This window comes from Carlito syrichta, unplaced genomic scaffold (genome assembly GCF_000164805.1).
Source record: "Carlito syrichta isolate Samal-C Ts95f unplaced genomic scaffold, Tarsius_syrichta-2.0.1 Scaffold135578, whole genome shotgun sequence".
In the NCBI taxonomy this organism is placed as follows: domain Eukaryota; kingdom Metazoa; phylum Chordata; class Mammalia; order Primates; family Tarsiidae; genus Carlito; species Carlito syrichta.
Window position 1 is genome coordinate 407708 of NW_007079674.1, and position 13375 is coordinate 421082.

A 13375-nucleotide genomic window follows, 5' to 3' on the forward strand; every position below is an offset into this window, starting at 1 on the left:
CAATGAAATAATTTTTTTCCTGAAAAATGTCTTTAATATAAAGAAACAAATTTATCTTGCCTTCAGCTGAAAATCCAATCCATGCAAGATAGGATTTCCTGGTAAGAGGAAGAGGGTCACCATGCAAAATTTGTTTTTTCTTTTTTCCCAGCTCTAGCAGTTGAACTCCAAGGCACTGATCCCCATCAAATCCTGTACCTAGTAAGAAAATGTAAATATAAAACAGGCATCAAAAGTTGCTCAGCTATAATGCAGCTTAAATTATTTTCTGTGACTTGATTTTGTTGTAAATTCTTAAACCAGCACTACTTTTTTATTTTAAAAAACCCACCTAACTGATGTACCATTCAGTATTAAAAGTTGAATATGCTATGTGGACTATTTGTAATAAGTCATTTTAAGTGGCCACTCATTCACTCAAGAAACATTTATAGAGAAGTTACTATGGCGTCATTGGCCTAGGCACTGGAACCACAACAATAAACGTCACTGTTATCATAAAATTTAAATTTAAGTAGAAGACAGAAAATTAAAAAACTCAAAAACAACAAAAAATGCTATAAAAAATTAAGATAACGTAATATGAAGTGTCAGACATAGTGGTCACTTTGGATAGTCAGAGGTAGCTTCTCTGAGCAAGTGAAATTTAAGCTGACACATGAATTACAAACACGAGGGAAAGGAGCACCATAATAGGTGATGGGAACAGCTCATGAAAAGTCCCATGGCAGGAAGAATAAGCTTGGCGAGTTTGAAGAACAGAGGCCAGCGCAGCCAGAACATGGGAACAAGAGAAAAAGTGGCAGAAGATGAGGTTGAAGAGGCAGCTTCCCTTGCCAGCTATGATAAGAAGTTTGATTTTGATTCTAAAAGCAAAGCCAGGCATGTATGCAGAAAGGGGGCATGATCTATGTTTTTAAATCTAAAATCTAATCTAAGTGGCCACATGGAGGACTATGGAAGGCAAGAATTGAAGCTGAAGGACTAGCTAAGACGTTGCTATCAAAGTCCAAGAAATGACATCTGGGTTGTACTGGGGTGTGAGTGGAGGAAGTAAAAAAAGCCAGAGTTAGAATGAGTTACTCTATGGAACTACCAGGATGATATGGTTTTCTTGTTGGAATTCATGTGGAAGGTGAAAGAAGAATGAAGGATGGTTTGTAGGGGCTTGAGCAACTGGACTGTAATTATGCTATTTACCAATATGGAGAAACTAAGAAGGAAATCTGAAAGAAAAAAAAAATGCTTATTGTGTGCAAGCTCAAGATTTCTTCCAAACTCTACATGGACTTCACGTGGGCAACTGGACGTGTGAGTCTGGAGACACAGGTGAGGGTAGGGCTGATGATATCAATTTAGAAATCATAGACAAAGAGATGTATTTAAAGCCATGGGTCTTGATAAGATTCCCCAGGGTAGTTTCTCAAACTGTATTTTTTGACCAATGAGTCATGAAATCAATTTAGAGCTGCAACTAGCACTAAAAATAAAAAAATTAAATCAAAGAGTAAATGTCGTCCATGAGATTTTTGTTTGTTGTAGAGATGGGATCTTGCTACGTTACCCATGTTGATCTTGAACTCTTAGACACAAGCAATCCTCCCACCTCAGCCTCCCAAAGTGCTGGGATTACAGGCATGCAAACCCGGCCAAGAATTTTATTTCAGTTACATTTGCAGATATGTGTAGAACAGTAATGCAGAATCTATTCCTCTTGGTGGTTAGGCAGTCAAAAGACTAAAAGCCCCTGACCTAGAGAGAGTCCTAGAGAAGAAGGGGCTGCACCCGACTAAAAGGTCAGCATAGAGGAGGAGTCAACAGAAGAGCTGAGAAGGGAGCTGCCAATGAGGAAGATGACAGGAAAATGATACGCAGATGCCAAGAAGAAAGCCTTTCCAATGGAATTTTAAAAAGAATTTGAAAGGAGAAAAGCATAAAGAGACCATCAGTAAACCTGGTAGGACCAGGCTTAGCATGGTGGCAGGGACTGAAGAAAGGCATGGGATGAGGAAGAGGAGGCAGCAACTTTAAAACAACCACATTCAAAGTTGTTGTTTTCCACAAGCAGTTATTGTTGCTGACTTGAAATTCTGAAATTTCTTGGGTTGTGCTTGCCAAAAGGTAAGATGCAGACATGAAAGTAATTAACCAAACTCCGCCTTGGGATTCTCTCTATAACACGGTTCTTACATAAATACAATGTTTTCATTTTCATTGCTATTACAGAAAACAACAAAATTCTCTATATTCAAAGATTGCAATGATGCAAATATTAAATAAACGCAAAAGGAGGTCTGTGATCCAAAGCCAGAAGAGAGTAAACCACAAAAAAGTTCAAGTGAGTTCCACTTTCCTCCAGGTCACAGTAAAAGAATAAAAGACTGAAAGAAAGCCTACCTCTGTGATAAACAATGAAAAGTTGCTCTCCATGTCCGGTCACTGACACCACTGGCCCAGGAAGGCTGAAGACCTCTTTCTGGACACCCCCGATAGTAAACAATCGAAGGAGCAAGGCACTAGTGGCAGCAGCAGCCCAACCTTGACCAAGACATATGGCCTCGATATCCTCACTCTGAGGCATGTCTATTACCCACTCTTTGCTTGAATCCCAAGAACTGAAGTGCAGGCAATGAAGCTTGCTAAAAAAAAAAAGGCAGAAACAATCAAACCTCCAAGTGGGATATTTATATATATGTATATGTTTATGTATACATACACACACCTCTAATCATGACACAAAATTAAATAGTTTATTTTTTTTTTTGGAGTAGGAATCTCACCCTGTCGCCCAGGATGGAATGCAGTGGCATGCTCATGGCCACTGCAACCTCAACTTGCTGGGTTCAGGTGATCCTTCCACCTCAGCCTTCCAAGTAGCTGGAACTACAGGCATGCACCACCATGCCCAGCTAATTTTTTAAATTTACTGTAGAGAAGAGGTCTCCCCAAGTTGCCCAGGCTGGGCTTGAACTCCTGGGCTCAGGCAATCCTCTTGCCTCAGCCTCCCAAAGTGCTGGGATTACAGGCATGCGCCACCACACCCAGCTAAATAGTTTATTCTTTATATATAAAGTTTTTTTATTTTAAAGATGTGGGGTACAATTAGAGTTAGGTATACAAATGTCATTATGCAGGTACCCTTGTTGATGAAGTGTGCCCCCTCACCGATAGTTTATTCTTATATTACACATTACTACCACAAGAAATTGCTTTAAGAAAGTAACTATTAACTATTCTTTTTTTTTTTTAGTTGGAGTCTCACTCGGTCGCCCAGACTGGAGTGCAGTGGCCGCTCCCGGACACCACAGCCTCACCTGCTGGGCTCCGGCGATCCTTCTGCCTCAGTCTTCCAAGTAGCCGGAATTACAGGCACGCGCTACCACGCCCGGCTGATTTTTTGATTTATTGTAGAGATGTGGTCTCACTGCCCAGGTGGGTCTCGAACCCACGGGCTCAAACAATCCACTCACCTCAGCCTCCCAAAGGCGCGGGATTACAGGCTGAGCCACCGAGTCCGGCTGATTAACTATTCTTAAAATAGACTATTTTAAAGATACTAACAGTCATGCTTTTTGAAGAGTATTTAAAGATACAGGAAAATGGCTGGGTTCAGTGGTTGATGCCTGTAATCTCAGCATTTTGGAAAGCCAAGACAGGAGGATTGCTTGAGCCCAGAAGTTTGAGACCAGTCTAGGCAACATAGCGAGACCTTGCTTCCACAACAAAAATTTCAAAAATTAGTGGGTATGGTGGTGGTGGCACACGCCTGTAGTCCCAGCTACTGAGGAGGCTGAGGTGGAAGGATCATTTGAGCCCAGAAGGCCAAGGCTGTGGTAAGCCATGAGTAAGCCACTGCATTCCAGCCTGGGTGACAGAGTGAGACCCTGATTTTAAAAAAAAATACAGGAAATTGCTTACAACATAATGTTAAATGAAAAGGGCAGGCTAGAAATGGTTAACTGTGATTCTATGTTGTAAAACTATACAAAACCACAACCAAATTTTTAAAAAAGAAGCATCAAGATGATAAGTAACAGTTTTTTCATTGCAAAAGAGTTAACAAAAAAGAATAAAAAGATGCTGGGCATGGTGGCTCATGCCTATAATCCCAGCACTTTGGGAGGCCAAGATGAGAGGACTGCCTGAGTCCATAGGTTTGAGACCAGCTTGGGCAACTTGGTAAGACCTCATCTCTACAATAAATCAAAAAATTAGCCGGGCATGGTGGTATGTGCCTGTAGTTCCAGCTACTTGGAAGGTTGGGGGGAAAGGATCGCCTGAGACCAGCAGGTCGAGGCTGTAGTGGCTGGGGGCATGCCACTGCCCTCTGGCCTGGGTGACAGAGTAAGACTCCAACTCAAAAAAAAAAAAAAGAATAAAAAGAGAAAAAGAAAAAAATCACACATAATACCACCAGTGAGATTACTAACACAGCTAAAAGTTATGTTTCCTGTCTTTTTCCTTTGCACATATATACCACATGTAAGTTATTATTAAACACAAAGTCTTTAAGCTTCGGAATGCAGACACCATAAATATTTGTAGGCAGTAATGACTCTCTGAACAGTAACTTCAATGTTCAATTTTTTTTTTTAAAGACAGGATCTTACTCTGTTGCCCAGGTTGGGCAATCATAGCTCACTGCAGCCTTGAACTCCTGGGTTCAAGCAATTCTTCCACCTCAGACTTCCAACATGCTGGGATTAGGCATGAGTCAATGCACCTGGCCCTTAATATTCAATTTTAAAATGAAAAGGTAGACCAGGTACAGTGGCTCAAGTCTGTAACCCCAGCACTTCAGGAGGCAGAGACAAGAAGAATGCCTGAGCCCAGGGTTCAAGACCAGTTTGGGTAATTTGGTGAGACTTCATCTCTATAATACATCAAAAAATTAGCCAGGCATGGTATGTGCCTGTAGTTCTAGTTATTTGGAAGGCTGAGGCAGAAAGATCACCTGAGCATAGCATCAGCGTGCCACTGCACTCTAGCCTGGGCAATAGAGACTCCGACTCAAAAAAGAAAATGAAAATGTAATACTGTATATGTCTGTAAAATAATATATTTAAGGAGAACAGAAAGGAGTATCTAAAAATTGCACATGGACCCCACAATTTTAAGATAAAAATTAAAAGAGGGGAAAAAGATAAAAATAAAAAAAATAAATAAAAATTGCACATAGAAATAAATGTTATCATTGTATAAGCAATTTTGAGTTAGAGACACTCAGTCACAGTGATTTATTTTAATAAAGTAATTTAATTCAGTAATGAATAAAGTACTGAGTTAATTTTATAGTGTGTAAATTAGACCTATTAAAAAGTTAAAATTACCTAACACTTATCCAGCATTATTGCTTGATAACTGTGATGTACAGTGTACGGAGGTATCACAGGACTTCACACCTACTGACATAGAGCTTCTCAGACTTTAATATGTACTCAGTCACATGAGGATCTTGTTAAAATGCAGATTCTGAGTCAGAAGGTCTGGGATTCTGCATTTTCAGCAAGCTCCCAGGTGATCCATGAACAAATATATCTAATTAGACAGATATGAATCTCTGATATGGGGGATGATAAAATCCACTGAATGCACCAATACTACAATCAGCTAAAGAAAAGTGATTAGAGCCGGGCTCGGTGGCTCAGCCCGTAATCCCGCGCCTTTGGGAGGCTGAGGTGAGTGGATTGCCTGAGCCCGCAGGTTCGAGACCCGCCTGGGCAGCGAGACCTCATCTCTACAATAAATCAAAAAATCAGCCGGGCGTGGTAGCGCGCGCCTGTAAATCCGGCTACTTGGAAGGCTGAGGCGGAAGGATCGCCAGAGCCCAGCAGGTCGAGGCTGCGGTGGCCGGGAGCAGCCACTGCACTCCAGTCTGGGCGACAGAGTGAGACGCCAACTAAAAAAAAAAAAAAAAAAAAAGAAAGAAAAGTGATTAGGAGAGGCAATCTAGCTACAATAACAAAAAGTTGAGAAAAATATTCTCTTTTCTTGGAAAAAAATGTACTCCACATCCCTTGCTTTTCCATCATTTTTTTCCCCCTATTATATCTACTACCTATCTACCTACAAGGGGGACCCCAAAAACCCCAGAATTTATTTATAAAAAACTATACTTATATGTTTAAACTTCAGTCACCTTCAAACTACTATTTAGTTGATGTAGTACACCTATCGAGACACTTTTTCTACTGCTCAAAAGTTTTTGAACTCATTAATTTTGCTGTCTTTCAGTGCTCCTGCCATTTGTTTCACCTCTTCCAGTCAGAAAAATATTTCCCTTTGAGGACTTTTTTCATCCTGGGAAACAGAAAAGAGTCGGTTGGGATGAGACATGGAGGGTCACACTGTTCTTAGTCAAAAGCTGCTGAACACTCAACACGGTATGGGCAGGTACATTGTCAGGGTGGAAAAATCAGTCACCTGTTTGCTACAACTCAGGATGTTTCTTCTGTAGATCATGATGCAACCTTCTCAAATCTACTAGATAAAAACTTTGGTTGGGCATTTGATTCAGAGAACAAATTCCAAGTGTACTACAAGGGGCCTGCCCTTCAAAAGATAACTCCAGTCTCCAGTGGTTTTTTGGGGGGGGGAGTCCCCCCTCATAGCTATCAAAACATGTAAAAGAAGTCCAAAAAATATTAAGTAAAAAAAGAAAACTGATAAATATTAAATTTCTTGGCTTGTTTTTTTCCTTTTTAAAAATTGTTTTTCAAAGAGAAGTTTCAAATCTAATCTACAGTGACAAAAAAACCAGATCAATAGTTGGCCACAGTTAGGAATGAATTAACTGCAAAGGAATATAAGGAAGAATTTCTGGGTGATAAAAAATATATTGATTGTGATAGTGATGAACTGCATATGTACACATCTGTCAATTCACCAACCCGTATATCTAAAGTTAGTACATTTTATTGTATATATATTATACCTCAGTAAAGTAAATTAAAACAAGAGGGATTCATACAGAAAGAAATTTAGAAGAATATATATCAAAAAAGCTATGACTGAGAGTAGAATTCTGGTGGGAACTTTCATTTTCTAAAACTTCTATACAACTTTTTCCCCCTAACAACGAATGTACTTACTCTTATGATAGTACTGAAAAACACAAATAATTTAAAAAATAATCACATCTCTCTTGCATTACAAATCATGGCATGTCATTTTGATATGTAGTTAGACATGTAATGAAGGAATAATTAGGGCAAAAACAGACACGCCCTGAGGTATCATGGTATACTGGTGTTGTACCAAATTCTTCTTTCTGAAATTTTTCTTTTTTTTTTTTTTGAGTTGGAGTCTTACTCCATTGCCCATGCTGGAGGGCAGTAGCACACTCATGGCCACCCCAGCGTCAACCTGCTGGGCTCAGATGATCCTTCTGTGTCAGCCTTCCAAGTAGGTGGAACTACAGGTGTGCACTACCACACCTGGCTAATTTTTTTTTTGGCTTTATTGTAGAGATGAGGTCTCACTAAGTTGCCCAGGCTGTTCTCGAACATATGGGCTCAGGCAATTCCCTCACCTCAGCCTCCCAAAGTGCTAGGATTACAGGCTTGAGTAACTGCACCCGGCCCTTTCTGAAATTTCACACTACAAAAGATATAATTTTGCCTTATTAACTTTTTGTCTTTAATTTTAACAGTTGTATCTAACAGTTCAACAGTGCCAAATTCTTCCCAATAATTTTGAATTTACCTTGCTAGTTCATCAGTGCTTTCACATGCCAACAAAATAGCTTCGTGGGAAAGATCTGCTATGGTGTAATTCCAAGTGTTTGCCAAGTGTGTTGCATGGTGCATGGAGGTGTCGTGGAACTCCACATCAACAGCACTGTCTTGCTCATCATTATAGCAGCGAATAATTCCAATAGAGTTCCACACCTACAAACATGTGAGATTAAACACAAGCCTCAGAAAAACTGAAGCTCCTAAAATCAATAGGCTATGGAGGTATAAATTAACAAACGTTGAGGTTTAAGTTATGAGAGCTCCAACATCACATCTAACTCTGCAGCAGACGTAAAACTGGACAGCAGCAGTAAAACCAGAGCAGAGTCACAATTACTAATTATGTTCTTCATGAGAATAAGGAACATATATACTTATTGGCAAGTGGAGTATTTAATATTTCAGAAGTTACATGACTTAATATAGACATAAATGACAACACATTTTTTTCTGTTCCAACATATGTATAAGTCAACATAAGATGATACCATTTGAAAAACCATCTTCCACTGATGTATATTATAGGCTCACACCGGGCCTTAGTATCTCTAAAAAAATTAGTGCCAATATTTTACCTATAGTTATATTAACATAACTATACAACTATAAACAAAATATTGACACTAATAAAAAAAATTAAAGTATATTACTTGATTATTACTGATTGCAAAAAGGTTTTTTTCTTTTTTTGAGTTGGAGTCTCACTCTGTCACCCAGAGTGGAGTGCAGTGGCCGCTTCCGGCCACCGCAGCCTCGACCTGCTGGGTTCCGGCGATCCTTCCACCTCAGCCTTACGAGTAGCCGGAATTACAGGCATGCGCTACCATGCCCGGCTGATTTTTTGATTTATTGTAGAGATGAGGTCTCGCTGCCCAAGCGGGTCTCAAACCCGCGGGCTCAGGCAATCCACTCACCTCAGCCTACCAAAGGCGCGGGATTACAGGCTGAGCCACCAAGCCCGGCTAAAAGTTTTATTAATATTAAACATCACCCTTAATATTTACATATATTTATGCCAGGCCTATACCATTCAAGAAAGATAACGGTCAAAATCTTCCACGTGGAAAACATCAAATAACCAACAAATAGAAATATTAAACTTTCAGCCGGGCTCGGTGGCTCAGCCTGTAATCCCGCGCTTTGGGAGGCTGAGGTGAGTGGATTGCCTGAGCCCGCAGGTTTGAGACCCACCTGGGCAGCGAGACCTCTTCTCTACAATAAATCAAAAAATCAGCCGGGCGTGGTAGCGCATGCCTGTAATTCCAGCTACATAGAAGGCTGAGGCGGAAGGATCGCCAGAGCCTAGCAGGCGAGGCTGCAGTGGCCGGGAGCGGCCACTGCACTCCAGTCTGGGCAACAGAGTGAGACTCCAATGCAAAAAAAAGAACAAAAAAAAACTTTTAAAGAATTCAAACTTAAGACAAAAAGTTAACATATTCATTCACCCATTCAAGAAATATATATTTAATGTCTACTGTGTAATACCTTGTTCTAAATGCTAAGAATATGTAAGTAAACAGAGAAATCTCTATCCTTGTAGTGCTTACATTCCTAGGGAGTGGAGTGAGGAAAAAGGGCAAGCAGTTTTCATTTTCCTGTAGTGCTTACTATCTTCTAAGATATTATACTAGTAGCTGCCTTCTAAAAAAAACACCTTCTTACTAGTGTTTTGGAATCAGTATCTTCTACATAACAAAATATGAGAAATAAGGTTTGAAAGTATAGACAAGAGAGGCCAGGCTCGGTGGCTCAGTCTGTAATTCCAGCACTTTGGGAGGCCGAGGCGAGTGGATTGATGAGTCCGCCAGTTTGACACCAGCCCGGGCAACTTGGTGAGACCTCATCTCCACAATAAAATAAAAAAACAGAGCCGGGCTCGGTGGCTCAGCCTGTAATCCCGCGTCTTGGGAGGCTGAGGTGAGTGGACTGCCTGAGCCCATGGGTTCGAGACCCGCCTGGGCAATTTGGCAAGATCTCATCTCTACAATAAATCAAAAAATTACCCAGGTGTGGTAGCGCGCGCCTGTAGTTTCAGCTACTTGGAAGGCTAAGGCGAAAGGATCGCCAGAGCCCAGCAGCTCGAGACTGCGGTGGCCGGGAGTGGCCACTGCACTCCAGTCTGGGCAACAGCGTGAGACTTCAACTCAAAAAAATAAATAGGCGGGCACAGTAGTGCACATCTGTAGTTCCGGGCTACTCGCAAGGCTAAGGCAGAAAGATCACTGGAGCCCAGAAGGTCGACGCTGGGGTGGCTGTGAGTGTGCATGCCACTGCACTCCAGCCTGGGCGAAGGAGTGAGACTCCAACTCAAAAATAAAAAAGAAAGTATAGCCAAGAGAAGTACTGCAAAATATACAGTAATATTTGCATATATTCATTACTGGCATTTTACAAAGCAGAATTCTAATTAACGTGATTTTTGATAAGGCTCAAATAAGATTAAAGTGTGAGGTTAGCCATAAAATGAATCAGTCACAAAATTATCAACAACCAAAATTATCAACAACCAAAGTGCTCCTGGTCATTTCATCAAAATTTTTATTTATTTTTAATTTTTGTATTTATTGAAGAGATGAGGTCTCACCAAATTGCTCAAACTTGGTTTCAAATTCCTGGGCTCAGACAGTCCTCTTGGTAGCTGGGATTATAGGCAAGAGCCCCCGTGACCAGCCTAATCAAGGTTTTTAAAAATGTTTTATCCAACAAAATCAACTATAGTGAGAAAAAATAGAAAAACTATTCAGAAGTGTAGACCCAAGACTTACCATGAATCTGTGAGTAAGACGCAAGGGTGTAGAACCTGACTGAAATGGCTTTTGCTGGGGAGTTGGCATGGGCCCATTACAAAAGGGTCTTTGGGATGTTACAAGTGGTAGGTTGTGAATGGTGCCTTCCTGATCATCTTCCTCTTCCTCTTTGAGAAGAGCAGAACCAGTTTTTAGCATTGTAACATCTATAATACAAAAGATTATAATTAAGACAAAAGATTATAATTAAGACACTCTTAAGTACCAATGATCTGGAAAAAGAAAAGCATTATGAAATACAACTTTCTCCACTCACACATAATGATACATACATGATATTTGCCTCTTCACTGTGCTTTGGCCATGATGGTGCCAAAGCAACAAGGGGTAAAGCTTCTGATGAACAAGGCAGTGGCAGCAAACTATATTAACAGTCATTGTATTATTAGCCCCATTCAACTGCAGCAGCAATATATTTTTATTAAATCATAATCTTCATACAGATTTTTAAGTTAAAAAGTTCTGTGTGCCAAAGAAATATGATGATTGTCTTGAGAGAAAAAAAAAAGCACGTGTGCAATTGTTTGAGTTATAAGCCAAATGAAGGAATTTTTTTTCAAGGAACATTACTTTTATTTTAAAAATAAAAGAGTTGGGTATTCGACAAACATTTTCTTGGAAATGAAGTCATCCTATCATTTACGAAAAATAACTGACAGAATTTGCTGCCAATGATAAAATTTGAAGTTTAAGTGCAAATTAGAATATTGGAAAACTTCTATTTACCAATATGAGCTTGACAACTTTCTTCTTCTTTTGAGTCGGAGTTTCCCTCTGCCACCCAGGTTGGAATGCAAAAGCACGCTCATGGCCACTGCAGTCTCAATCTGCTGGGCTCAGGCAATCCTTTCATTCAGCCTTCCAAGTAGCTGGAACTACAGGCATGCGCCACCATGCTTGGCTAAATTGTAGAGACAAGGTCTCAACAAGTTGCCTAGGCTGGTCTCAAACCTGTGGGCTAAGGCAATCCTCTTGCCTCCACCTCCCAAAGTGCTGGAACTACAGGCATAAACCACGGCACCCAGCAACAACTTTCTAATAATTAAATATCATTAAACCAATATGTATTTTCCAAATTCCAATGCATATGCTACAAAATCAAACATGACCAAAAAAAAAAAAAAAAGTCAATTCAAAATTCAAGTGAGACCAATGGATTTTAATGTACTAGTGCTTAAAGTTCACTGCAGTTTTCAGATTCCACTTTGGAAGTAAATTTGTAAGACTATAATCTGCTGAATCTTGGTGCACTATCAAGGAATTATTTGATCAGGCTATTAAAATAATTCTCCCTTTTCAAATCACATATCTATGTGAGGCAAAATTTTCTTTCTATACTTCGAGCAAAAACAATACATGGCAATAGGACTCAATACAGAAGCAGATGGGAGAATCAAGTCATCTTCTATACCAGATAGTTCAATGTTACAAAGACTGCAATGCCACTCTTCTTAATTTTTCATTAAAAAGCATTCATGTTTACATAAAATGAATTTGTTAATGTTAATTTTCACTAATAAACCTTTCTAAATTTCCAAGTTTTTGATAAATCATGCCTGTAATCCCAGCACTTTGGGAGGTGGAGGCGAAAGGATTGCCTAAGCCAGGTGGTATGTGCCTGTGGTTTCAGCTATTTAGAAGGCTAAGGTGGAGGGATCACCTGAGCCCAGCAAGTTGAGGCTGCGGTGGCCAAGAGCATGCCCCTGCACTCCAGCCCGGGTGACAGAGTGAGACTCTGACTCAAAATAAATAAATAATAATAAATTTCCCCTTTTATTGGAATCAGGGTCTCACTCTATCAACCAGGCTTTTATTTGGCCTTTTATTTGGAAGTTTTACATTACAATCTTAATTTCTTTAATAGACACAACACCACTCAGGTTATCTATTTATTCTTGAGTTAACTTGGTAGTTTGTACCTTTTAAATAATTTATCCATTTCACCTAATTTGTAAAATTCACCAGCACAGAGTTATTTATAATATTGCCCTGTTATTCTTTTCATATCAATAGCAGTGCAGTCATGCAGAAATGTAATGTGAGTTACAGTGGCAATTTTAAATTTCTAGTAACTATTTTAAAAAGTAAAAAGAAATACGTACAATTAATGCTAATAAAATACTGCATTTAAAATACATACTACCAGCCGGGCTCGGTGGCTCAGCCTGTAATCCTGTGCCTTTAGGAGGCTGAGGTGAGTGGATTGCCTGAGCCCACAGGTTCGAGACCCGCCTGGGCAGCGAGACCTCATCTCTACAATAAATCAAAAAATCAGCCGGGCGCGGTAGCGCATGCCTGTAATTCCGGCTACTTGGAAGGCTGAGGCGGAAGGATTGCCGGAGCCCAGCAGGTCGAGGCTGCGGTGGCCGGGAGCGGCCACTGCACTCCAGTCTGGGCGACAGAGTGAGACTCCAACTCAAAAACAAAACAAAACAAAACAAAAAATACATACTACCATTTCAACATGTACTCAATAAAGGAAATTTACTAAAATACTTTACATTCTTTTCTTGTACTGCCTTCATGATCGGCCAGAATAGAGATTTACCAATCTTACTGATCTTTTCAAAGAACTAGTTCTGGTTTCCCTGACTTTCTCTATACTGTAGTCTTCCTGCTGTCAGTTTTCTTGAATTTTGCTCTTTACTATTTCCTTTCTTCTGGCTGTTGGGGGTTAGTTTCCTTTTTTTCTGTTTTACTACAGAAGCTTAGATTATAGACTTGAAATCTTTATTTTTTTAGAAAGCAGGATTTATTGAGAGGACAGAAAAGCTCCCACAGTGGGAAGGGACCTGAAGGGGTTTCCCTGATACCTTTTTTTTTTTTTTTTTT

The 13375-nt window shown here is 40.0% G+C and overlaps 1 protein-coding gene across 1 annotated transcript in view; it reads right to left on the reverse strand.

Moving 5' to 3' along the window:
* Positions 1 to 13375, reverse strand: part of WDHD1 (WD repeat and HMG-box DNA binding protein 1) — a 65541-nt gene that overhangs the window by 29123 nt on the left and 23043 nt on the right. Inside the window, exons 11-14 of the mRNA XM_008049404.1 lie at positions 10502 to 10689; positions 7705 to 7889; positions 2398 to 2639; positions 61 to 198 (exon numbers count right to left, since the gene is read on the reverse strand). Of these exons, the coding sequence (XP_008047595.1) occupies positions 61 to 198; positions 2398 to 2639; positions 7705 to 7889; positions 10502 to 10689 (753 nt within the window). The remainder of the gene's footprint in view (positions 1 to 60; positions 199 to 2397; positions 2640 to 7704; positions 7890 to 10501; positions 10690 to 13375) is intronic.